Source organism: Puma concolor, chromosome D1 (genome assembly GCF_028749965.1).
Source record: "Puma concolor isolate L17-30 chromosome D1, mPumCon1.1.hap2, whole genome shotgun sequence".
NCBI classification, from domain to species: Eukaryota; Metazoa; Chordata; class Mammalia; order Carnivora; family Felidae; genus Puma; species Puma concolor.
This window is the reverse complement of record NC_141676.1, coordinates 67071625-67098904: the sequence shown is the minus strand read 5'-3', so window position 1 is coordinate 67098904 and position 27280 is coordinate 67071625. Positions and strand designations below refer to the sequence as shown.

The 27280-nt window shown below is 37.8% G+C and overlaps 1 protein-coding gene and 1 long non-coding RNA gene across 4 annotated transcripts in view; one reads left to right on the top strand and one right to left on the bottom strand.

Moving 5' to 3' along the window:
- CCDC90B (coiled-coil domain containing 90B) overlaps window positions 1–27280 on the top strand; it is a 49297-nt gene that overhangs the window by 5621 nt on the left and 16396 nt on the right. Inside the window, exons 3-8 of one of the 3 annotated variants that reach the window (XM_086678448.1) lie at window positions 1903–2006; window positions 21329–21430; window positions 22073–22114; window positions 22207–22278; window positions 22375–22421; window positions 23889–24003. In XM_086678448.1, the coding sequence (XP_086534574.1) occupies window positions 1903–2006; window positions 21329–21430; window positions 22073–22114; window positions 22207–22278; window positions 22375–22421; window positions 23889–23955 (434 nt within the window). In that variant the 3' untranslated portion in view covers window positions 23956–24003. Of the gene's footprint in view, window positions 1–1902; window positions 2007–21328; window positions 21431–22072; window positions 22115–22206; window positions 22279–22367; window positions 22422–23888; window positions 24004–27280 lie in introns of all 3 variants that reach the window. The other 2 variants (XM_025927940.2, XM_086678449.1) reach the window with 2 other exon arrangements.
- Window positions 22–26765, bottom strand: LOC147576785 (uncharacterized). The gene is made up of 3 exons (XR_015241131.1): window positions 25965–26765; window positions 481–696; window positions 22–281 (listed from the first exon to the last, which is right to left on the bottom strand). It is a non-coding gene; the product is annotated as an uncharacterized LOC147576785 (long non-coding RNA).

Genomic DNA, 27280 nt, shown 5'->3' with positions numbered 1-27280 from the left:
AAAAGGAACAAGCACAAAAAATAACCAGTTGTCAAAACAATAATGTAAATTGTGTGATAATACAGGAATAGAAAAGTTGATAAATGGGGCACCTAGGTGACTCAGTCAGTTAAGTGTCCAGCTTCAGCTCAGGTCATGATCTCACAGTTCATGAGTTCGAGCCCCATGTCAGGCTCACTGCTGTCAGCACAGAGCCTGCTTTGGATCTTCTGTCCCCCTCTCTCTCTGCCCCTTCCCTGCTCATGCACATGCTGTCACTCTCTCTCTCAAAAATAAATACACTGTAAAAAATAAAAAATAAGAAAAGTTGATTAATAAAATAGAGTTGTATTCAGATAGGTAAACATAGATATTTTTAGCTAACAATAAGGCATTACAAATTAGGGAAAGGAAGAGCTATTTAATAAATTGATAAGATACATGACTAGCCATTTGAAAAAATAAATTCCAGGTTGATTAAAAGTCAAATGTATGGGTTACCTGGGTGGCTCAGTCAGTTGAGCATCCGACTTCGGCTCGGGTCATGATCTCGCGGTCCATGAGTTGGAGCCCCATGTCGGGCTGTGTGCTGACAGCTTAGAGCCTGGAGCTTGCTTTGGATTCTGTGTCTCCCTTTCTCTCCGTCCCTCCCCCACTCATGCTCGCTCTCTCTCTCTCTCTCTCTCTCTCTCTCTCTCTCTCTCTCTCGCTGTCTCTCTGTCAAAAATAAACATTAAAAAAAAGTCAAATGTAAAAATATGAAGGAAAAGTTAAAAAAAATGCTAGAATACTTTAAGACTTTTAGATTGAGGAAACAAGACATAAAACTCAAAAGCAGTGAACTAAAGACTGACGTGTGACTACTGAAATATTTAAATCTGTATATCAAAGGGTGTCATCTGTAAAGTTAAAAATATTAGGAATAGACATAATAATGAGCCTATTGCTTTAATACACAAAATTCATATGAACCAATAAGGAAATGTTCAGTATCTTATAGGAAAATGGGTAAAGGCCATAAATAGCACACAGAAAAATATAAATAGGCAATAAATATATGTAAGGTGCTTAACTAAGGAAATGCAAATTTTAAGTATAAAAATGCTATGCCATTTCATTTTTTAATGCCAATTATAAACTGAAAAAAAAAAAAAACTAGCAGTATCCAGTGTTGATATAAATATGGGGAAATGGATCAGTGGGAATTAAAATTGCAGAATTCTTTTAGAGAGTAATTTAGCATAATCTGAAATTTTTTATTGTAACCATTTTTTAAAAAGTAAAAAATTTAAGGGTGCCTGCGTGACTCAGTCAGTTAAGCCTCTGACTTTGAATCAGGTCATGATCTCACGGTTTGTGAGTTTGAGCCCCACGTTGGGCTCTGTGCTGACACTTCAGAGTCTGGAGCCTGCTTCAGATTTCTGTCTCTCTCTCTCCCTCTCTCCCTCTCTCCCTCTCTCCCTCTCTCCCTCTCTCCCTCTCTCCCTCTCTCCCCCTCTCCCCCTCTCCGCCCCTTCCCCACTCATGCTCTATCTCTCCCTCTTTCAGAAATAAACAAATATTTTTTTAAAAAGTAAAAAATTTAAATGATGAGGAAAGTTATTCTAGCTGTCTATGTTGATATGGATATCATTTTTTAAAAATATAAACATATGTTGGGCGCCTGGGTGGCTCAGTCGGTACACGTCCCACTTCGGCTCAGGTTGTGATCTCGCAGTCTGTGAGTTGGAGCCCCACGTCGGGCTCTGTGCTGATGGCTCTGTGTTGACGGCTCCAAGCCTGGAGCCTGTTTTAGATTCTGTGTCTCCCTCTCTTTCTGACCCTCCCCTGTTCATGCTCTGTCTCTCTCTCAAAAATAAATAAACGTTAAAAAAAATTTAAAAAATATATATATATATACACATATGTATTTGCTCTCTACAGGATTTGACAAAGCACAAGCAGAAACAATTGTATCAGCATTAACCACTTTATCAAATGTCAGCCTGGATAGTATCTATAAGGAGATGGTCACTCGAGCTCAACAGGTAATATTTTCATTATTATCAATTGTGACCATTTCATTAGACAATCTTTTTCATATGGCATCTCTGTCAACCCACCCACCTGCCAAACATACCTGCATCTTTCTCTCTACAAAGGGACCAAAGAACAAAAGCAAAACTCTTCAGTAAAGTTAGTATCTAAAGAGATTGAGGAGTTAGAAGAGTCATAATAAAATTATGGTCACACAGAGAATGAAATTTTGTCAAAGCTTTCATTGTGTGAGATAATTATATATTATTTGAATTATTTGAGGTGGTGGTAGGTGATGAGTGAAACAACTTCTTCCCCACAGAATACCTACCACAGTAGAAAAGCTAACCTATTAGATAAAAACATTTAACTGCAGTCAGGTGTATGTTCTGGTTAACTTTCACAAACGGAAGAGACTTAATTAAACATGGCTGGAAAGGATTTCATTAAGATGCTTTAAATTTGGATACACAAATTCTTAAAGTCAGATAATGCCGTTTACTAAGAACTTACAGTGAGAGATGCACAGGGCTGTGGATTTCTCACATATTATCTTATGTAATCCCTCTAACAACCTTGCAAAGTAGATAGAATTATTCTACTTTGCCACTGAGGAGAGAATCAGATTAATTTTTTACAGTTGTCATTGTGGTGCTATGGAGAAAAAGAATAATTTTATATAAAACATAGAATAAGCTAAATGAGCTTGACTGTGGAATATAATTGATAAAACTCATAATCGTGAATTAATCACTATGCTTAAAAATGTTTACTTTCTGTAATTTTATACACACACACACATACATGTATATTTTCTTTCCCTTGGACTTGACAAATACTTCATTTTTACTTAGGAATTAAGATTTTCCTTCTTTTTTTATTCCTCCTCTCCCAAGTGATGCACTGTTAATACAACGTTGCATTAGTTTCTAATGTACAAAGTAGTGATACACCAATTCTATACATTACTCAGTGCTCCCCCATGATATATGTAGTCACTATCTGTCACTATACAGTTTTTTTATAAGAGTCTGTTTCTTGGTTTGTGTCTCTCTTTTTTTACCTTTGCCTATTTGTTTCTTAAATTCCACATCTGAGTGAAATCATAAGGTATTTGTCTTTCTCTAACTATTTTACTTAGCATTGTAGTCTCTGCCTCCCTCCATGTTATTGCAAATGGCATGGTTTCATTCTTTTTTATGGCTGAATAATATTCTATTGTGTATATATACCACATCTATATCCATTCATCATTCGATGAGCACTTGAGCTGCTTCCATAATTTGACTATTGTATATAATACTGCAATAAACATAGGGGTGTATGCATCCCTTTGAGTAAGTGTTTTTGTTTGTTTTTTAACGTTTGTTTATTTTTGAGAGACAAAGTGTGAGCAGGGGAAGGGCAGAGAGAGGAAGACACAGTAGCCAAAGCAGGCTCTGGGCTCTGAGCTGTCAGCACAGAGCCTGATGTGGGGTCGAACTCACAAACCATGAGACCATGATCTGAGCCAAAGTTGGATGCTTAACCAGCTGAGCCACCCAGGTGCCCCTTGAATAAGTGTTTTTGTATCTTTTGAGTTAAATACCCAATAGTGCAATTACTAGATTATAGGCTATTTTTCATTTTTTGAGGACCCTCCCTACTGTTTTTTATAGTGGCTACACCAGTTTGCATTCCCACCAACAGTGCAGGAGAGTTCTTTTTCTCCACATCCTCGCCAACATGTGTTGTTTCTTCTGTTGTTGATTTTAGCCATTCTGACAAGTATGTAAGGTGAAATCTCATTGTAGTTTTAATTTGCATTTCCCTAACAAGGACTGATGCTGATTGAGCATCTTTTCATGTGTCTGTTAGGCATCTGTATATCTACTTTGGAGAAATGTCTGTTCATGTCTTCTGCCCATTTTTTAATTGGATTGTTTTCTTGGTGTTGAGTTGTGTAAATTCTTTATATATTTTGGAAACTAAGCTGTTATCAGATGTGTCATTTGCAAGTATCTTCTCCCATTTCATAGGTTGCCTTTTAGTTTTGTTGATTGTTTCCTTTGTGCTGCAGAAGCTTTTTATTTTTATGTACTCCCAGTAGTTTTTTGTTTTTTTTTTATTTCCCTTGCCTTGGAAGACATATCTAGAAAAATGTTGCTATTGCTAATGTCAGAGAAATTACTGCCTGTGCTCTCTTACAGGACTTTTCAGTTTCAGGTCTCGTATTTATGTGGTTAACTCATTTTGAGTTTATTTTTGGTATGGTGTAGGAAAGTGGTCCACTTTCTTTATTTTGCAAGTAGCTTTCCGGTTTTCCCAGCACCATTTGTTGAAGAGGCTGTCTTTTTCCCATTGCATATTCTTTTCCTCTTGTGTGAAAGATTAATTGACCATATAATTGTGGGTTTATTTCTGGGCTTTCTATTCTGTTCTATTTTGGGGACAATACCATACTGCTTTGATTACTACAGCTTTGTAATATAACTTGAAGTCCAGAATTTTGATACCTCCAGTTCTGTTTTTCTTTTTCAAAACTGCTATGACCGTTCGAGGTCTTTTGTCATTCCATACAAATTTTAAGGTGGTTTGTTCTAGTTCTGTGAAAAATGCTGTTGGTATTTTGATAGGGTTACATTAAATCTGTAGATTGCTTTGGGTAGTATAGACATTTTAACAGTATTTGTTCTTCCAGTCCATGAGCATGGAATATCTTTGCATTTCTTAGTGTTGTCTTCAGTTTCTTTTATCATTGTTTTGGAGTTTTCATAGTACAGGTCTTTTACCTTCTTGATTAAAGTTATTTCTAGGTATTTTATTATATTTGGTGCAATTGTAAGTGGGATTATTAATTTCTCTTTCTACTGTTTCATTATTAGTGTATAGACTGCAACAGATTTCTATACATTGATTTTGTATCCTATAATTTTACTGAATTCATTTATCAGTTCTAGTGGGTTTTGGTGGAATCTTTAGGGTTTTCTATATATAGTATCATGTCATGTACAAATAGCGAAAGTTTTCCTTCTACCTTACTGATTTGGATGCCTTTTCTTTTTGTTGTCTGATTGCTGTGACTAGAGCTTCCAGTACTGTGTTGAATAAAACTGGTGAGAGTAGACATTCTTGTCTTGTTCCTGACCTGTGGGGAAGAGCTCTCAATTTTTCTCCATTGTGTATGAAGTTGGCTGTGGGTTTGTCATAAAGGCCCTTATTATGTTCTCTCTAAACCTATTTTGTTGGGGCACCTGGGTGGCTCAGTCGGTTAAGCATCCAACTCATGATTTCAGGTAAGGTCATGATCCCACAATTGTGAGACAGAGCCCCACGTCAGCAATAGAGCCCACTTAAGATTCTCTTTCCCTCTGCCTCTCCCCTGTTTGCACTCTCTAAACAAACAAACAAACCTACTTTTTTTGACGGTTTTTATCATGAATGGATGTTGTACCATCTTGAATGCTTTTTCTGCATCTATCAAAATGATCATATGGTCTTTATCCTTTTTTTTATTATTAATGTGATGTTTCATGTTGATTGATTTGCAAATATTGAACCAGCCTTGCATCCTAGGAATCAAACCCACTTGATTGTGGTCAGTGATATTTTTAATATATTGTTGGATTCAGTTTGCTAATATTTTTGTTGAGGGTTTTTGTATCTATGTTCATCAGAGATACTGGCCTCTAGTTCTCTTTATTTATGATATCTTTATCTAGTTTTAGTTATCAGTGTAATGCTAGCCTCCTAGAATGAATCTGGAAGTTTTCCTCCCTCTTCTGTTTTTTGGAATAGTTTAAGAAGAGTAGATATTAATTCTCCTTTAAATGTTTGGTAGAATTCACCTGTGAAGCCATCTGGTGCTAGATTTTTGTTGGGAGTTTTTGCTTACTGATTCAATTTCATTACTGGTAATTGGTCTGTTCAGATTTTCTATTCCTGCTTCAGTTTTGGGTGATGATTTGTTTCTAGGAATTTATCCATTTCTTGTAGGTTGTCCAGTTTGTTGGCATATAATTTTTCACAATATTCTCTTACATTTGTTTGTATTTCTGTGGGTTAATTTTCTTCTTTGGTGATTTTGTTTATTTCAGTCTTTTTATTTTAATGAGTCTGGCTAGAGGCTTATCAGTTTTGTTGATCTTTTCAAAGAACCAACTGTTGGTTTCATTGATCTCTTTCATTGGGGTTTTTTGTTTTGTTTTGTTTGTTTGTTTTTTAGATTCTTTGTCATTTATTTCTGCTCTAATCTTTATTCCCTTCCTTCTGCTGGTTTTAGGTTTTGTTCTTTTTTTAGCTGCGTTAGTATGAGGTTAGGTTGCTTATTTGAGATTTTTCTTGCTTTATGAGGTAGGTCTATATTGCTATAAACTACCTTCTTAACACCACTTTTCCTACATCCCAAAGATTTTGGACCTTTGTGTTTTCATTTGCATTTGTTTCCATATAATTTTTTATTTCATCTTTGATTTCTAGGTTTATCAATTCATTGTTTAGTAGCATGTTATTTAACCTCTGTGTATTTGTGCTCTTTCCATATTTTTTTCTTGTGGTTGATTTCTAGTTTCGTGGCATTGTAGTCCGAAAAGATACATAGAATGACTTTGATTTTTTTTTAATTTGTTGAGACTTGTTGTGTGGCCTAATATGTGATCTCTTCTAGAAAATGTTCATGTGCACTTGAAAAGAATGTGTATTCTATTTTAAGGTTGAATGTTCTGAATATATCTGTTAAATCCATCTGGTCCACTGTGTCATTCAAAGCCACTGTTTTCTTGTTGATTTTCTGTATGGATGATCTGACCATTGATGTAAGTGGGGTGAAGTGGGGTGTTAAAGTCCCTTACTGTTGTTGTATTACTACTGATTAGTTCTTATGTGTTTGTTGTTAACTGTTTTATGTATTTGGGTGCCACCATGTTGGGTCCATATTTACAGTTGTTATATTTACTTGTTGGATAGTCCCTTTTATTACAATATTGTGTTCTTCTTTGTTTCTTATTACCATCTTTGTTTTAAATTCTATTTGGTCCAGTATAAATGTTGCTACTTCAGCATTCTTTTGATATCCTTTACATGGTAAGTGTTTCTTTGTCCCTCACTTTCAATCTGCAGGTGTCTTTAGATCTGAAACAAGTCTTGTGTGGGCAACATATAAATGGGTCTTTTCTATCCACTTTGTCACCCCATATCTTTTGATTGGAGCATTTAGTTCATTTACATTTAAAGTAATTATTGATAAATATGTATTTATTGACATTTTGTTACTTTTCTGTGGTTGTGTTTTGTACTTTTTCTCTTATCCTCTTCTTGTTCTCTTTCACAGTTTGCTGGCTTTCTTTAGTGGTAAAGTTGAACTCCCTTCTCTTTAGTCTTTACATATCTGTTACTGGTTTTGATTTCTTTGTATACCATTAGGTTTGCATATAACATCTCCGTGTGAAGTTGATGGTCTCATAAGCTTGAACCCATTCTTTACACCCCCGCCCACCCACATTTTATGTATTGATGTCCTATTTTGCATCCTTTTATTTTGTGATTTCCTTGACTGATTTTTACTGATACACTGATTTTCACTTCTTTTGTGTTTCCTGCTTTTTATACAGTCCTTCATTTAGTCCCCTTTAATAATTCTCGTAGGACTGGGTTAGTGGTCGTTCACTCCTTTACTTTTTCTTTTTTTTTTTTTTTTTTTTTTTGAGAAACCATGTCTCCTATTCTAAATTATTGCCTTGCTGGATAGAATATTCGTGGATGCAGACTTTTTTCTTTTCAGCACTTTGAACATATCATGCCACTCCCTTCTGGCCTGTAAAGTTTCTGCTGAAAAATGCACTGATAGCCTTATGGGGTTTCCCATTTATGTAACTGTCTTTTACTGTGTTTAAATTTTTTTTTTAACTTTTTAAATTTTTTTGAGAGAGGGATCATGCACACATGAGCACAGGAGAGGAACAGAGAGAGAGGGAGATAGAATCTCAATCTCCATACTCCATGCAGAGCCTGATGCAGGGCTCAGTCCCATAGCCCTGAGATCATGACCTGAGCCGAAATCAAGAATCAGACACTTAACTGAATGAACCACCCAGGCATCCCTAAAATTCTTTATCACTACTTTTTGTTGTTTTAATTACTATGTGTATTTTTGTGCACCTTCTTTGGTTAATATTGTTGGGGGTTCCCTGTGCCTCCTGGATCTGGATATCTGTTTCCTTCCCAGATTAGGGAAGTTTTGAACTATTATTTCTTAAGATAAATTTTCTGCCCCCTTTTCTCTGTTCTTCCTCTGGGATCCCTGTATTGTGAACATTAATTACACTTGTTGGAGTCACTGAGATCCCTAAGTCTGTTCTCATTTTGCATTTTTTTTTTTTTTTTTTTTTTTGTCTCTCATATTTGCTCAGCCTGATTACTCTCTCTTACTCTGTTTTCCAGGCCATGAATTCATTGTTCTAATTCCTCTAGCCTGCTATTTAGCCTGTCAAGTGTATTTTTGTTTTAAATTTATTGTTCTCTTCATCCCTGAGTGTCTTTTTTGTCTTTAAGGGTCTCACAGAATGTCCTCCACTCTTCTCAAATCCCATGAGTATCTTTATGGTCATTACTTTAAATTCTCTATCAGGCACATTGTTTATCTCTGTTTTACTTAAGTCTCTTGCTGTGATTTTATCCTTTTCTTTAATTTGGTTTGGTCTCTTCACTTTACCTAACTCTGTCTGTTTCCGTGTGTTAGGAAATTCAGCTACATCTCCTCCTCTTGAGAGTAGTTGGTGGGATGCTCACTTTTAACAAGCTGGCTGGTCCTCTTTTATGCAGCTGCTGTGGGTACTGGAGTTGGCTTAAGGACATTCCACAAAGCACACGTGGGTGGGTGATGCAGTTTTAACAAGGTGCACACATCCCCCACAGGTGGTCGGAACACATTGTTGGCAAGGTTTGTGCTAGTCTTCTGGGGGAGGGGACCTTTAGCTGCTGGATTGAGGCAGGTTTAGCTGGAGAAGGTTGGGGTGGTGCAGTGTAAGCAAATTAAGCAGTGAATGCCCACAGGTGCTGGTTCCCACCAGTGGAAGGGTGATTGTGCTGGGGTTGGTGGAGGGAAATGGTACATGCCAGCTCCTTTTTCCCTGGAGATGTCCCTTAAGGAACTCTGAGATTACTAACTCTCCTTCTCAAATGCTCTCATTTTTCAAACTGCTGCCAGTTTTTTTATTGTGTGTGTTTAGGGTTTTTTGTTTTTTTTTTTAAACAAACTGATGCTTCTAAGCTGTATCTCCTGGGCTTTTGGGGGGCTATCTATTTAAGTGTCTCTTTAAGTGTGGGACTCAGCGTTCTGCTGCTCTCAGGGATTTTTAAAGTTGTAGGCTTTAAGTCCTGCTGGTTAAGAAATCACCAAATCTACCCCCTCTCATTTTCAAAGCCAAATCCTGTGGAGATTCATCTTCCCTGTGTAGGTTCCCTGATGTGATATTCTGTTTCTCACCCCTCTCTGTACCTCACAGCTCCCTTCCTCTGGCAGCCAGACCCATGGGGTTCAGCTCCCCACAATTTCTGTGCCTTTCTACCCTCTTTGATGTGGCTTCTTCTCTACAGTTACTTGTGGAGTTTGTTCTGCTAATCTTGGGTCATTTTCTGGGTTATTTGCATTGATGTGAGTGTCACCAAGTTGTATTCATGGGACAAGGAAAATTTAAAGGCTGCCTATTCTGCCATCTTCCTCAAAAGTCCAAGCTATTGACATTTTTTATAATATTCTTAAATTAGATTTTTAAGTTTACCTATAACCAGTGAATTAAAATTGTGGCTTAAGGAAGTTTTATGCTGGCAATACCATTTAATCCTACATTCAAAATGCTAAATTTTTGGTGTTTTTATGATTAGTGTGTGAAATTAACATCTCATTCCGTCATTGAGCCTAAACCAATTGTTGACCCCACCCCCACCCCAAAGATGTCATGAAAGATGGGTTTGAGGCTTAGGGCCTTGTACTTGATCACTGCAGAAAAACTATACTGTTAAGTACACTCAATCCAAAAATTCAGTTATATTCTGAATTCACATAAAAACTGAATTATAGGGTTTTTTGTTTTTGTTTTTGTTTTTTTGGTGGAGTTTAGGGCTTAGGGTTCTATGTATAGTATCATGTCATCTGTAGACAGTGAGCATTGTACTTCTTCCTTACCAATTTCTATGCCTTTTATTTATTTTTCTTGCCTAATAGCTGTGGCTAGAACTTCTAGTACTATGTTGAATAAAATTGGTGAGAGTGGGCACCTTCATCTTGTTCCTGATATTAGAGGAAGAGCTCTCTGTTTTTCACTATTGAGTATGACATTAGCTGTCGGTTTCTCATATGTGGCTTTTTATTATGTTGAGTTATATTCCCTCTGCACCCACTCTTTTGAGAGTATTTACATGAATGGATGTTGTATTTTATCAAATACTTATTTTGCATCTATTAAGATGACCATATGGTTTTTACCCTTCCTATTGTTAATGTGATGTACCACACCAATTGGTTTATGAACACTGAACCATCCTTGCATCCCTAGAATAAATCCAACTTGATGGTGGTAAATCCTTTTAATGTATTGTTCAGTTCAAAGTTTGGTAATATTTGTTGAGAATTTTGTATCTGTGTTTATCAGAGATGGGCCTGTAGTCTTTTTTTTTTTTTTTTGTAAAGTCTGTTTGGTTTTGGTATCAGTGTAATGCCGGCCTTATAGAATGAATTTGGACGTTTTCTGTCATCTATTTTTTGGAATATTTTGAGAAGAGCTGTTAACTCTTCCTTAAATGTTTGGTAGAATTCACCTGTGAATTTGTCTAGTTCTGGACTTTTGTTCATTGGGAGGTTTTTTTGATTATGTGTTCAGTGTCATTACTAGTTCAGATTTTCTGTTTCTTCCTGGTTTAGTTTTGTTTTTTTATCTCTCTTTTTTTTTTTTTTTTTTTTTTTAACGTTTTATTTATTTTTGGGACAGAGAGAGACAGAGCATGAACGGGGGAGGGGCAGAGACAGAGGGAGACAGAATCGGAAACAGGCTCCAGGCTCTGAGCCGTCAGCCCAGAGCCTGACGCGGGGCTCGAACTCACGGACCACGAGATCGTGACCTGGCTGAAGTCGGACGCTTAACTGACTGCGCCACCCAGGCGCCCCTTCCTGGTTTAGTTTTGAAAGTTTGTATCAGTTTCTAGGAATTTATCTGTTTCTTCTAGGTTGTCCACTTTGCTGGCATGTAACTTTCTGCAGTATTCTGTTATACGCTTTTCTATTTCTGTGGTGTCAGTTGTTACTTCTGTTTCATCTGATTTTGTGTCCTTTATTTTATTCACAATGAATCTGGATAAAAGCTTATCAGTTTTGTTTATCTTTTCATAGAATCAGTTTTTTGTTTCATTAATCTTTTTCTATTGTTTTTTAGTCTGTATTTCCTTTATTTCTCCTCTCATCTTTATTATTTTCTTCCTTCTACCAACTTCGGGTTTATTTTGTTTTGTTTTGTTTTTTCTAGTTCCTTTAGGTATAGGGTGAGATTATTTGAAATTTTTCTTGTTTCTTGAGGTAGGCCTGTTTCACTATGCATCTCCTTAGAACTGTTTCACTGTGTCCCACAGACTTTGGAGTATTGTGTTTCATTTTCATTTGTCTCCGTATATTTTTTTTTTCTTTCCTCTTTGATTTCTTCATTGAAGAAATTTGTTGTTTAGTAGCATTTTGTTAACCTCCCTCCCCCCACCCAACACCCTGCCAACAACCCTGTTTGTTCTCTATATATGAGTCTCTTATGGTTTGTTCCCCCCTACTTTTTAAAATCTTATTTCTGCTTCCCTTCCCCTATGTTCATCTCTTTTGTATCTTAAATTCCACATATGAGTGAAATCATAGAATATTTGTCTTTTTCTGACTCACTTATTTAACTTAGCATAATATATTCTAGTTCCATCCACATTGTTGCAAATGGCAAGATTTCATTTTTCTTGATCACCAAGTAATATTCCATTATGTATGTAATTATATATACATATATATATACCACATCTTTATCAATTTATCAGTCAATGGACATTTGGACTCTTTCCATAATTTAGCTATTGTCAGTAGTGCTCCTATAAACACTGGGGTGCCTGTGCCCCTTCAAACCACCACTCCTGTCTCCTTTGGATAAATACCTAGTAGTACAATTGCTGGGTCTAGGGCTAGTTCTATTTTTAATTTTTTGAGGAACCTCTATACTATTTTCCAGAGTGACTGTACCACTTTGCATTCCTACCAGCAATGCAAAAAGGTTCCCATTTCTAGGGGCGCCTGGGTGGCTCAGTCGGTTAAGCGTCTGACTTCAGCTCAGGTCATGATCTCACGGTCCGTGGGTTCGAGCCCCGCGTTGGGCTCTGTGCTGAAAGCTCAGAGCCTGGAGCCTGTTTTGGATTCTGTGTCTCCCTCTTTCTCTGACCCTCCCCTGTTCATGCTCTGTCTCTCTGTCTCAAAAATAAATAAATGTTAAAAAAAAAAAAAAAAGGAAAAAAAGGTTCCCCTTTCTCCACATCCTCGCCAACATCTGTTGTTGCCTGAGCTGTTAATTTTAGCAATTCTGACGGGTATGAGGTGGTATCTCATTGTGGTTTTGATTTGTATTTCTCTGATGATGAGTGATGTTGAGCATCTTTTCATGTGTCTGTTAGCCATCTGGTTGTCTTCCTTTGAAAAGTGTTCATGCCTTTTGCCCATCTCTTCACTGGATTATTTATTTTTGGGGTGTTGAGTTTGATAAGTTCTTTATAGATTTTGGATACTAGCCCTTTATCAGATGTGTCACTTGCACATGTCTTCTCCCATTCCATTGGTTGCTTTTTAGTTTTGCTTATTGTTTCCTTCACTGTGCAGAATCTTTTTATTTTGATGAGCTCCCAATAGTTCATTTTTGTTTTTGTTTACCTTTGCCTCTAGAGATAGGTCAAGTAAGAGGTTGCTGCAGCTGAGGTCAAAGAGGTTGTTGCCTGTTCTCTCCTCTAGGATTTTGATGGCTTCCTGTCTTATGTTTAGGTCTTTTCATCCATTTTGAGTTTATTTTTGTGTATGGTATAAGAGAGTGGTCCAGGTTCATTCTTCTACATGTCACTGTCCAGTTTTCCCAGCACCATTTGCTAAAGAGACTTTTTTCCATTGGATATTCTTTGCTGCTTTGTCAAAGATTAGTTGGCCATACGTTTGTGGGTCCATTTCTGGATTCTCTTTTCTGTTCCATTGATCTGTGGGTCTGTTCTTGTGCCAGTACTATACTGTCTTGATGATTACAGCTTTGTAATACAGCTTGATGTCCGGAATTGTGATGCCTCTAGCTTTGGTTTTCTTTTCCAGGATTGCTTTGGCTATTCGGGGTCTTTTCTGGTTCCATACAAATTTTAGGATTATTTTTTCTAGCTCTGTGAATAAGGCTGGTGTTACTTTGATAGGGATTGCATTGAATGTGTAGATTGCTTTGGTAGTATAGGCATTTTAACAATATTTGATTTTCCAATCCATGAGCATGGAAAGTTTTTCCATTTCATAAGTTTTCTATAGTTTTCAGTGTATAGATCTTTCACTTTTTTGGTTAGGTGTCTTATGGTTCTTACTACAGTTGTAAATGGGATCAATTCCTCAATTTCTATTTCTGTTGTTTCATTATTGGTATATAGAAATACAACCTATTTCTGTTACTTTGCTGAATTCATGTATCAGTTTATATGAGGCTGAGCATCTTTTCATATGTCTGTTAGTCATCTGGATGACTTCCTTTGAAAAGTGTTCATGCCTTTTGCCCATCTCTTCACTGGATTATTTATTTTTGGGGTTTTTTGGTGGAGTCTTTCAGGTTTTCCACATAGAGTATTATGTCATCTGCGAAGAGCAAAAGTTTGACTTCCTCCTTGCTGAGTTGGATGCTTTTTATTTATTTGTGTTGTCTGATTGCTGAGGCCGGACTTCCAGCACTATGTTGGATAACAGTGGTGAGAGTGGACATCCTTGACGTGTTCCTGACTATAGAGGGAAAGCTCTTAGTTTTTTCCCATTGAGGATGATATTAGCAATGGGTCTTTTGTATATGGTGTTTATGATCTTGAGGTATGTTCCTTCTATCCCTACTTTCTTAAGAGTTTTAATCAAGAAAGGATGCTGTATTTTGTCAGATGCTTTTTCTGCATCTGTTGAGATCATGTGGTTCTTAACCTTTCTTGTATCAATGTGATGTATCACATTGATTCACGTGCAGATATTGAACCAGCCCTGCATCCCAGGAATGAATTCCACTTGATGGTGGTAAATAGTTCTTTTAATGTATTGTTAGATCCTGTTTGCTAGTATTTTGTTGAATTTTTGTATACATGTTCATCAGAGAAATTGGTCTGTATTTCTCCTTAGTGGGATCTTTGTCTGGTTTTGGAATCAAGGTAAAACTGGCTTCATAGAATGAGTTTGGAAGTTTTCCTTCCATTTGTATTTTTGGAACAGCTTCAAAAGAATAGGTGTTAACTCTTCTTTAAATGTTTGGTAGATTCCCCCGGGAAGCCATCTGGCCCTGGACTTCTGTTTGTTGGGAGATTTTTGATTGCCGATTCCATTTCTTTTTTTTTTTTTTTTAATTTTTTTTTTTTTTTAACATTTATTTATTTTTGAGACAGAGAGAGACAGAGCATGAACGGGGGAGGGGCAGAGAGAGAGGGAGACACAGAATCGGAAGCAGGCTCCAGGCTCCGAGCCATCAGCCCAGAGCCCAACGCGGGGCTCGAACTCACGGACCGCGAGATCGTGACCTGAGCTGAAGTCGGACGCTGAACCGACTGAGCCACCCAGGCGCCCCATCCATTTCTTTACTGGGTATGGATCTGTTAAAAAATTTTTGTTTCTTCCTGTTTCAGTTTTGGTAATTTATATGTTCTTAGGAATTTGTCCATTTCTTCCAGATTGCCCAATTTGTTGGCATATAATTGCTCATAAAATTCTCTTAATATTGTTTATATTTCTCTGCTATTGGTTGTGATTTCTCTACTTTCATTCATGATTTTACTTATTTGGGTCCTTTCCTTTTTCTTTTTGATCCATCTGGCTAGATTAACAATTTTGTTAAATGTTTCAAAGAACCAGCTCCTGGTTTCGTTGACCTGTTTTGTTTTGTTTTATTTTAATATCCTTGATTTCTGCTCTAATCTTTATTATTTCTCTTCTGCTGGTTTTTGGCTTTATTTGCTGTTCCTTTTCCAGTTCCTTTAGGCATAAGATTGTGTATTTGAGACCTTGCTTCCCTCTTTAGGAAGGCCTGGATTGCTACATACTTCCCTTTTATGACTGCCTTTGCTGCATCCCAGAGGTTTTGGGCAGTCATGTTTTCATTTTCATTCACTTCCATTTAATTTTTAATTTTTAATTTTTAATTTCCTCTTTAACTTCTTGGTTAACCCATTCATTCCTTAGTAGGATGTTCTTTAATCTCCAAGTATTCATGGTCTTTTCAAATTTTTTCTTGTGGATGATTTCCAGTTTCATAGTGATGTGGTCTGAAAATATACTAGGTATGATCTTGATCTTTGTGTACTTGTTGAGGGCTGATTTATGATCCAGGATGTGATCTATTCTGGAGAATGTCCCATGTGCACTCCAGAAAAATGTGTATTCTGTTGTTTTACAATGAAATGTTCTGAATATATCTGTTAATTTCATCTGGTCCAGTGTGTCACTCAAAGCCATTGTTTCCTTGTTGATTTTCTGCCTATATGATCTGTCCATTGTTGTCAGTGGGGTATTGAAGTCCCCTACGATTATAGTAGTATTATCAATTAGTTTATGTTTGTGATTACTTTATATATTTGGGTGCCTCCACATTGAGGGCATAAATAAATACAATTGTTATATCTTCTTGTGGATAGATCCCCTTTATTATGATATAATGCCCTTCTTCATCTCTTGTTTCACTCTTTTGGTTTAAAATATAGTTTGTCTGGGGGCACCTGGGTGGCTCATTCGGTTAAGCATCTGACTTCAGCTCAGGTCACGATCTTGCAGTTCATGAGTTTGAGCCTCACATCGGGCTCTGTGCTGACGGCTCAGAGCCTGGAGCCTGCTTCAGATTCTGTCTCCCTCTCGCTCTCTGCCCCTCCCCCACTCACACTCTCTTAAAAATAAATAAACATTAAAACACATTAAAATAAAATCTAGATTGTCTGATAGAAGTATGGCTACTGCAGCTTTTTTTGATGACCATTAGCAGTATAGACAGTTCTCCATCCCCTTATTTTCAATCTGAAGGTGTCTTTATGTCTAAAATGAGTCTCTTGTAAGCAGCATATAGATGGGTCTTGTTTTCTTATTCATTCTCATACATCTTTTGATTGGAGCATTTAGTGCAATGACATTTAGAGTGAGTACTGAAAGATAATCATTTAGTGCTATTGTGTTGCCTGTAGAGTTGGTGTTTCTGGTGATGTTCTCCGGTCCTTTCTAGTCTTTGTTGCTTCTGGTCTTCTTTGTCTTTTTTCCACTCAAAGTGTCCCCCTTAAAATTTCTTGCAGGACTGGTTTAATGGTTATGGACAGCTTTAGTTTTTGTTTGGGAAATTATTTCTCTCTCCTGCTGTTTTGAATGATAGTCTTGCTGGATAAAGAATTCGTGGCTGCATGTTTTTCCAATTCAGCATGTTGAATATATCCTGCCATTCCTTTCTGGCCTGTCAAGTTTCTGTGGATAGGTCTGCTATGAACCTGATCTGTCTTCCCTTATAGATTAAGGATGTTTTTTCCCCCTTGCTGTTTTCATAATTCTTTCCTTGTCTTGTGTATTTTGTGAATTTGAGTATGATATGCCTTGGTGATGGGTTTTTGTTGAATCTAATGGGAGTTGTCTGTGCTTCCTGGGTTTTGATGTCTGTGTGCTTCCCCAGATTAGGCAAGTTTTCCTCTATAATTTGCTCATATAAACCTTCTGTCCCTTTTGCTCTCTCTTCATCTTCTGGGACTCCTATGGTTTAGATGTTATTCCTTTTTAATGAATCACTGAGTTCTCTAAGTCTTGTATTGTGATCTTTTGCTTTGTTTCACTCTTTTTTTAATCTACTTTGTCTCACTCTTTATCTACTTCATTATTCTCCATAATTTTACCATCTATATTGCCGATTCGCTGTTCTGCTTTGTCCATCGTTGCCATTGTGGCATCCATTGAAGATTGCATCTCGGTTATAGCATTTTTAATTTTGGCCTAACTAGATTTTATTTTTTTATCTCTGTAGAAATGTATTCTATGGTGTCTTTGCTTTTTTCAACCTGAGTTAGTATTCTTATTATCGTGGTTCTAAATTCTAGTACAGACATCTTACTTATGTCTGTGTTGATTAAATCCCTGGCTGTCATTTCTTCCCATTCTTTCTTTTGGGGTGAATTCCTTTGTTTTTTTCATTTTGGAGGAAGGATAAAAATTAATAAAATAAAAAATAAAAATTATAAACAAAACAAAGTCAAAGGAAGCCAGATCCTAGGTTTGTTTCAATCTCCTTGTTGAAAGAAACTTTATAGAATGTAGAAAATAAAGGAAAAGGAAAGGGGGGGGGGGAAGTGTAAATAAATAAGTTTTTTCTCTGTATTCAAGAGATAAAAGAAAACCGAAGTAAAGAAAATGAGCAAATAAATGAGCCAGCAAATAGAATGAAACCCAAAAGAATTTATATCCACTTTCCCCTAGAACTGAAACTATGAAGCACTCTATAGTCCACATACTAAGCAGATGGAGTGATTTGTGCTGGTCTTCTAGGGGATGGCTTGGAGGGCACAGTTGGGCAGGGCTTGGTGTAACAGCTCCGTTCTCCACTAGATGGTGCTGCTTAGCTTGCTGGGCTGGATCTGTGTGTCTGTGTACCTGTGCATGCGCGGTTGAGGTGGAATTGACTTCACCCAGCTCCCTAAGCTCTGGCTCAGGAACTTCGCAATCTCACCAACCCACAGTCAAGCACCGCTCCTTTGTCTCAGGTCTTGTTCACTCCCTGCCTCTACCCTGTCTGTCTAAGCTGTCTGCCTGCGAGACAAACCTCCTTCTTGAGATTTATCTCAGATGGGGTTGTGTTTCAAAACCCCACACTTTGGAAACCCCCACCGACTCTCTGGGGAGGGTCTCACTGAGCATTGGCCGGAAGCCAGCTTGCCCCAGAAAACGTTTGTGTGGTCATACGGTGGCAGAGGTTCAGAGATTATGGCAGTCCTTAACACACAGTTGGTGCCAGGTTTCACAGCGCTCTGGCATCTTTGTCCCAATACCAGCAAACATGGCTGCTCTCTGGGGTCCTCTGGGACCTTTGCCCACCAGGAGGCCGTATGGTGTCTACCAAATGCACTCCATGCAGGGGAACCACTTTTCCCTATGTGGCATATGGACCCCTCAAACCCCACTGCCTGCTCCTGGGGATTCTCTCTACTTCCTCACCAGAGCACCACCAGGCACGGGGCTCTGAATCTTCAGACTCTGTGCTCCACTGTGTATAGAATCCTGGTGGTATTGAAGCCCTTTCCTTTCTCCCTGTCAATGGTTTTGGGGAACAGATTTCTTGTTCAGTCCCCTGCGAGTATTTTCACTCTTTCTCTCTCAAACTACTTTCAGGGCAAGTGCTTTTCTTGTGCACAATCCTGATGTACCACACTCTACCCCTTTATTTTTTCTTAGTCTTCTCTCCACAAAAACAGCTCCCTACCCTCTGTGGCTTTTCTGTCCCCCAGTTCACCTCTGCACACCATGTATCTGCCGAGTTCTGTGGCTCAGGTTATACGGATTGTTGCATAAATCCTCAGATCAATTTCCTAGGTGTTCAAAATGGTTCGGTGTTGATCTAGCTGTGTTTCAGGGATGAGACAAGCTCAGGGTCTCTATACTTCTCTGCCATCTTAACTCCTTCCTCTGGCCTGTATAATTTCTGCAGGGAAATCAGCCCATGGTCTTATGGGGTTTCCTTGTATGTAACTCATTGCTTCTGTCTTTCTGGTTTTAAACTTCTCTCTATCTTTAATCTTTGGTATTTTAATTATTACTTACTGTGTGGACCTCCTTGGCTTCATCTTGTTTGGTACTTCTGCACTTATCGAACCTAGATACCTGTTTTCTTCCCAGAGATAAGGGAGGTTTTCAACTATCATTTCTTCAAATAAGTTTTCTGCCTCCCCCCGCACCCCGTGTCTTTTCTCCTTCTGGGACCTCTATAATGCAGATGTTCTTGCTTGATTTTGTCTAAGAGAGTTCTTAACCTATCCCTGTGTTTTTTTTCTTTTTACTGTTCAGCTTGGGTGCTTTCCATTACCCTCTTTTCCATATCATTAATCTGTTCTTTTCCATTCTCTAATCTGTTGATTCCCTCCAGTTTATTTTTCATTTATTGTGTTCTTCAACTTGGTTCTTTTTTTTTTTTTAATTTTTTTTTTTTTAACATTTATTTATTTTTGAGACAGAGAGAGACAGAGCATGAACGGGGGAGGGGCAGAGAGAGAGGGAGACACAAAATCGGAAGCAGGCTCCAGGCTCTGAGCCATCAGCCCAGAGCCTGACGTGGGGCTCGAACTCACGGACCGCGAGATAATGACCTGAGCCGAAGTTGGACGCTCAACCGACTGAGCCACCCAGGCGCCCCAACTTGGTTCTTTTTTATATGCTCTTTGTTCAAGTTCTCACCAAGTTTATGCACTCTGCAGTCCAGTGGGCATCTTTATGTCCATAATTTTGAAGTATTTATCAGGCATACTTATTTCCATTTTATTTAGTTCCGTTTCTGAGGTTTAGGCTTTGTTCATTCGTTTGAAGCAAATTCTTTTGTCTCTTCCTCTTGCTTTACTTTGTGAGTTACATACAACAGCTACCTTTTCAAAGTAGGATGATCTTGTGTATAGTCAAGTCATCCCCTGTGGAGAATGTGTGTCTGGTGACATTAGCTGGCTTTCTGAATATGTGGCTGTCATGGGTGTTGGGGCACTTCATGTTAGGGCCACTTTGGTGGGATGGCCAGAGCCAAAGTGGGTACAGGCCAGAACTGTCTTCGGGCTTTCCACATAAAGGTGCATCCTGGCCAGACAGCTGAAGTTGAAGTGGGTGCAAGCTGGAGGTTCCCAAGGCTCTCAGTGCAGAGGGCCCCCAGGCAGGACAACTGGTGCTATAAAGGGTATCATTTGGGGGGCAAGCCCAGTGTTCTTGCCATGGAACATACCCTGGTAAGATAACTGAAACTGAAAAGGTTCCAATCTGGGAGGTCTTGCGACTCTCTGTGGAATTAGTGCCCTGGCAGGACAGCTTAAGCTGAAGTGAGCATGAGCCAGGGTGGTCCGGGGGCTCTCTGCATAGACGGCACCATAAGAGAGTACCTGGTGCTGAAATGAGCGCAAGCCAGGGGTAAGTGCAAGCCCAAGACACACCCTGGTCAGGTTGCTGCAGCTGCTGCAGGGTATGGACCACTGGATCGCTGGACACACTCCACAGAGTGTGCCCTGATGAGTTGTCTGGAGTCAAATTAGCCACGAGCTAATTTGGAAAGGTAACAGGATGCTCTGAGCTGGGGGTGTCATGCCACATCATCTGGAGTTTAAGTGCTGGGATCCTGGAGTGTTCTGGGGTGCTTTGTACCTGCCTCACCTCGGAAGGTGAGCTGTTGTGAACACTGACCATGGGTATTCTGGTGTCTCCACGCTGGGGCCACGACACTGTGCTGGTTTGGGCTGGGGGCCTAGTGTTTGCTGAAGTGGTAGGCTGGCTATGGTGCCCAGACCCTACTCCTGTCTGTGCTCTAAAAATGGAAGGGGAATGTAAACAGTGATGCTCACCAGCCCCTCAGAACTAGAGAGTCCCAGCAGCACTCTCTAGAAGAGTTCGAGGGCTGGATCTTTTATATTCTAGTTGCCCTTTTAAACCTCAGCATTTGTTCTTTATCCCAGGGCAGGTGAATCTGCTCATGGTCATTCAGTACTGTCCCTCTTACTGCAGTTCTCAGTGTCAGGATTAGGGATTCCCTTCATTACTGTGCTTCTGTCTCTCTTGCCTTTCTCTTTGTGGTATATTTTTTGTTGTGCAGAAGCTGGCCGGTTAGCCCTGAGGTGTCCTTCAGGAGGAAATGCTTTATAAATAGGTATAGATTTGGTGTATCCATGGAGGAGGTGAGTTCAGGGTCCTCCTGTGTCACAACCTTGGACTGGAACCTCCTTTTCATTTTTATATATAGGTTTCATATGGTTTTGTTTAGTTGGCCAAGCAACATTACACCTTGTACCATAACAACAGATTCTTTTACATTCCATGAAAACAATTCTGTGTAAGGTGAAAGCATTCCATATATCACTAGGTTATTTCAATTTTGTTTTCCAGGAAATAACAGTACAACAACTAATGGCTCATTTGGACTCCATCAGGAAAGACATGGTCATCCTAGAGAAAAGTGAATTTGCAAATCTGAGAGCAGAGAACCAGGTGATACTAGTTTGTTTATTACTAATAAAATAACTGATTTCACATGTGTTCTAATAGGACCAAGTAATGATTTTATGTGGTCATTCAGTAACTTTCAACAAGTTTTTTGATCAAAGTATGCTAGATGTTTAACCTATAACTAATCTTTCTATGTATCAATCATAGTCTAGACCAAAGAATAAGAGTTGTATCTTACACATGTAAAAGTCAAATGTAAGGGGAAATCTTTATATATAAAATGTTTCATATTATATATAAAATTTCTAATATAGCTCAATATAATGTTCTCAAAATTTAAAGCAATGTGCCATTTTATATGAATCTGCAGTAATTTTTGTGAGTTAAGAGAAAACTTCTGTAATTCATTTGGAGTTTTAATTTTTTTTAATTTTAAATATTTTAAAATTTCAAATATCAGTCATGGTTTAAAACTAACTAGAATACATTTTTTACTGTTTTGTTCATAAGAATTTTCTGAATATGATGAAATACTACTTTTCTTTTTTGTCTATTTTTAGTGCTTCATTAGAAAGCTGTAGATCATCCAGTTTTTGCTAATGCAAGGTTTCAGATTTGTTGAATAAATCATGCTACGGGCTTTTGGCTTAATGGCACTTGCATGTGATTTTTTCCTATACCTAGAAAATGAAAACTGAATTGGAACAAGTTAAGCAGCAACTGATAGTAAGTTTTACTTTTCTCACTTTAAAATATTTTATTAATTTAAGAACAAACATTATGAGATTGCTTTTTTAATATTTTGATTTTCTGTAAAGAATGAAACCAGTCAGATCAGAGCAGACAATAAACTGGACATCAACCTAGAAAGGAGCAGAGTAACTGATATGGTAATGTGCTTCTAAATATACTTTCTTGGCAACTTATTCCTTCTAGTCTTTTTTTTTTTTTTAACCTTCTGATTTGTCATATCCTTTAGTTTACAGATCAAGAAAAGAAGCTTATGGAAGCAACCACAGAATTTACCAAAAATGTAAGCTAGTATGTAAAAATTCTCTTTTATACCACTCATGTATTTTATGTGTTGTATCTGAGCTTTTTTTTTTTCTTTTACATTTATTTATTTTTTTCTTCAACGTTTTTTTTGTTTTTTTTTTTTTATTTTTATTTTTGGGACAGAGAGAGACAGAGCATGAACGGGGGAGGGGCAGAGAGAGAGGGAGACACAGAATCGGAAACAGGCTCTGAGCCATCAGCCCAGAGCCCGACGCGGGGCTCGAACTCACAGACCGCGAGATCGTGACCTGGCTGAAGTCGGATGCTTAACCGACTGCGCCACCCAGGCGCCCCTACATTTATTTATTTTGAGGGAGACAGAGAAGGCACCTGCAGGGGAGGGGCAGAGAGAGGAAGAAAAAAATTCCAAGCACTAAGCCCAACATAGGGCTCAAACCCACAAACCATGAGATCATGAGCTGAGCCCAAATCAAGAATCAGGTGCTTAACTGACAAAGCCACCCAGGTGCACACCCCGCTCCCCCTGCCAGCTTATTTTTATATAGAAAAAAACTATTTTTTGGAAGACCTGGATTCACATTTAAATGAGGGCACAGGTTCAATGAAATTATCTTTAAAATTTTAAAATAGTGAATATTTATTGAGTGCTTACTATATATCAGATAGTTCTACCTGCTTTACTTCTATTAATTCTCCTTATCAGCCTCTGAAGTAGGCCCTCTTTTTTCTCATTTTACCAGTTTGGAAAATGAGACACACGGAAGTTAAGGTCACACAGCTAATAAATGGTGGAGCTGGAATGTGAGCCCGGATTCTAAACTCCATACTCCACTACTATTTACTTTCTCCTAATGCTAAATGGTAATCATTGCTTAATCTCTATGGTTTGAGTGAAATGTAGCTTTTTTACTCAGCCATCGTCTTAATAAAAGCCATTGGGTCTACATTCTAACAGAAGAGACCTCGTTCTTAAATAGAAGGGAGGGTCTCATTTGCCTTTCCATGTATTCTGTTATATTCTCTTCTTGTCAGGATAGAGGAGATGAACAAGGAAATCAACAAATTCTCTCAGGGCTAATTTCTGAGCTCTTCTACCCCTTAACCCCTCTACACATAGCATTTGTTTTTACCCAGCAAGCATTTCTGCCAGTTCGCATTGTAAGTCTGGTTGAGTTTTTTTCTTTTACACAATTGAAAGTTTTAACTGTGATATCCTAAGGAATTTAAGTTCTAGGACTAAAAATTTTCCCTCTTAGGTCTCAAATTTCTTCCTATGAGGCTTTTAATAGAATGTACTCAAAATGTGATAATCCTAATAAATAATCTCCAAATATTAAAAATAGAAGGAATTTTTGTCAGTTTATAATGTTCATGTAATGTTTTTTTTATCACCATTAAAATTTTTGCAATACACAGCCCATAAGTAAGGGTTTCTAATGTAAATATTTATGTCATATGGACAAAATTTTCTCATTTACTGCAGGATACCAAAACCAGAAGTATTATTTCAGAGACCTGTAATAAAATTGACACTGAAATTGCTTCTTTAAAAACACTGATGGAGTCTAACAAGCTTGAGACTATCCGTTACCTTGCAGGTAAGGTAATTCCATATTTTGTTAAAAAACAAAAATCAGTGGGGTACATCTGAAGATCTAATTGTTTTGTTTTCAAGTTTATTTCAAGAGAGAGCACAGGTGGGGGAGGAACAGAGAGTCTGATGCAGGGCTTGAATTCACAAACTGCAGACTTCTAACTGACTGAACCACCCAGGTGCCCTCTAATTGTTTGGGTTTTTTTTTGTTTTTGAATGATTTGAGCATTCTCTTATCTAGCAAGTAGAGGGAAGGTGGGACAAGAAAGTTACTAGCGAAAGAAAAGGATTGTTCCAGGCAAGGTCACTTTCTCTTAAGGGTAAAAAACAAGAAGTCTTACGCAGATTACACTTTGAGGAAAGGGAGAGGGCTGTGTGGCAGACCCACTATAACTAATGGGAAAATTCTTGACTGACCAGTTTGGACCAGTTAAACTACAATTAGATTAGCCATTAAGCCCTGGTTTTCAGACTAGGCCTGAGTGACACCATCTCAGTTTAACAGTTCACCCCCTTTGTTAAGTCTCAGTTTAACTAAAAAATACGATCAAAACTTAAAGCATTAGTGCTACTCTCAGTTACCACTATTTTGTTGTTCTTTTCTACGGTATTATCAGGGAGGAAGAATGTCCTTTGCAGTTGACATCAGACAGATTAACAGGAGAAAACAGACATGAAATTCCAAAGACATTCAAGCAACATAAGGCTTATATGACATCCTGAGCTAAGGAAAGGGGTTTAGGGGTCTGAGGATACATAGAGAAGGACGGCCATTGGCAGGAAGGTGAGAGGAGATGTTTGGAAAATAAAAGTTGCTGTTATGCAAATACTAGATATCTTAGGTAAAGAGGAATCTCCACTAATAGTTGTGTTCCTGGTATATAGGCTGTCCGTTATGTAAATGTAAATTTAGGCAGTTGAATGGGAGTACGAAGCTTTTCCTAATCTGCTACGTTTGACTGCTTTTAACTCAAAGTAATATTCATGCCAAAATCACCTGTCTTGGGGCAGTCTGCCCTTGGCACTTGAAGGAAACTTCCCTGAAGTTTCACACATGAAAGTTGAGCACTGGTAGATTGTTCTGTCTCATTGAACCAGTCTGTACAACAGATCACCTAGTACAATAGATCAGCTCAGTTAAACTCATTTCAGAAGGCTATGAGGTAGGGATATTCTCAAAGCTAGGCTTGTGATTTAAGTAATCAGGTATTAAATAAGTAATTGGGTGTTTTGGTTCTGTCAGAACAAAAGAAAACAATGGTTAATGATTGGGTCAAGTGTAGTCATGACTTCTAGTTGTCAGGCTGGAAGCATTTTCAGACTGAGAGCAAGCAGTGAGTCTGACGGATTTTCATTTATAGTTCAACTGTCTCTGATCTTTTGAGTGACCCATAGAATGACAGGCATGAAGGTTGTCTCTAGGTGTGAGCTAGTGTGATTTTTCTGAAGTTTAGTTTGTAGGGTTTCAGGGAAAAGAAAAGTTTTAGTTCTTAACATGATTCCAAGTCAGAAAGGTAGGAGAAAAATTGAAAATACTAGTTTAGACAGTTGTAGCCAGTCATTGGAGGAAACTAGAGGCAATCAGGCTCTACTCCAGTTTGATGAATAATATTAAAATCTAATACACAGGTATTAGACACAGGTGTGTCTTTCTTTCTGTAATCACCTTCATAGCCAAATTGACACTAATTGTATTGTAAAGTAAGTTTAATTTAAAAACAAAAAACAAAACAAAAAAATTTGGCCTGATTATTTACATAAGTGCAGTTGACTCTGTAGGCTCTTTAAGATCTCCTTTGCTGCAACTACTCATCAGGATTTCCAGATTGAACTTTTAACAGCATCTCAAAGCCAGAAGCCAAGCCAAATACTTGCGGTCAGACTTCACCTGCAATACCTGTATATTTGGGTGAATTCTCTTCTCAAGGTTACTGCACTGACCAGGAAGTGACCTTCTTTACTCACCTGGTAAAGCTGCTGGGTACTCTGTAAGCAAGGTATCAATCAGGATGATATTTCCAAAGGGGCTTTTTAGGCCCCATAAAGTCCATCTTAGTTCCTTAAAGCTGTCTGCTCATATCTGAATCTATGCAGATCTGTCTAAAATACAACATTCTAGTCAAAAGGAGAAGAGATTTTTAGTTAACTTATGCAAATATACTGTCATGAAAATAGAATACTCACTGGGTTTCTGAATGCTGGAGGGATCAGGTAGGGAGAAAAAGATAAATGTTTCAAATTGCTATTAGTTAGCTTAAGAAAAAAAGTTTCCATATATCTGGAAAAACAAAAATCATTGTTTCAAATAAAGTCTTAAAAATAAATCTCCATTCATTCAGTCCTATTTAATAATTCTTGTTCTGCTTAGATCTTGTTTTTTCACTAGTTCAAAAATTCTTACCTGGTTCAGTTATCTTAAAATTATTGGAAACCTGTACTCAGAGTTCTTTACATGAGTCACTAAAGACATTTGCAATAGCATCAGACTAAAACAGTAACATGACAAGACTTAAATATGACCATGGTTCTAGATCTGATTACAGTTGATAAGGAAATTTAGTTATTTCTGTGGTATACACTTCAAAGATAATAGATTTTTAGGAGTTTCACCCATTTTAATAACATATCTATATAAACAATCTAAGAGGGTTTAGTGTTGACAGTGCTTCCCATGCAATTTAATATACCAAATTTTCACAAAATCTTTTACATTTAAGATCATGGTCCAAAAACTTCAGAATTTTATTTTTGGAAGTTTATCAAAAATATTTAAAAGGTTTGTATATTTGATTAAATAGGGTCACAAATTATTTTGAAACATATTTATTTAGCCAAAGTGACAGTAAAAGATTCCAAAGGCAATTAGAGACAGTTACATAGTTGTGAGCAAAATTTAGCGCTTTTTTGTTTATTTTTTAGAGTGGGAGAGTGAATGGGGGAGGGGCAGAGAGAGGGGGAGACAGAATCTGAAGCAAGTTCCAGGCTCTGAGCTGTAAGGACAGAGCTTGACATGTCATATGTGAGATCATGACCTGAGCCAAAGTCAGACACTTGCAGGCGCCCCAAAATTTAGCCCTTTTAATATCAAGACTCAGTTTTCTTAAGTCATTGAAGACCAAACACAGAATCCTTGTTTTCTAGGCAGGTAACTTTAAATGTAAAGAAAAACTTTGTTTGCAATTACTTATTAAGAACAGACCAGTAGTTCAGGAAAATTTTGTTCTTATTTACTTAACTTCATCCTAATCTTAGCCAGTACTTACCACACATAGAATTCTTTT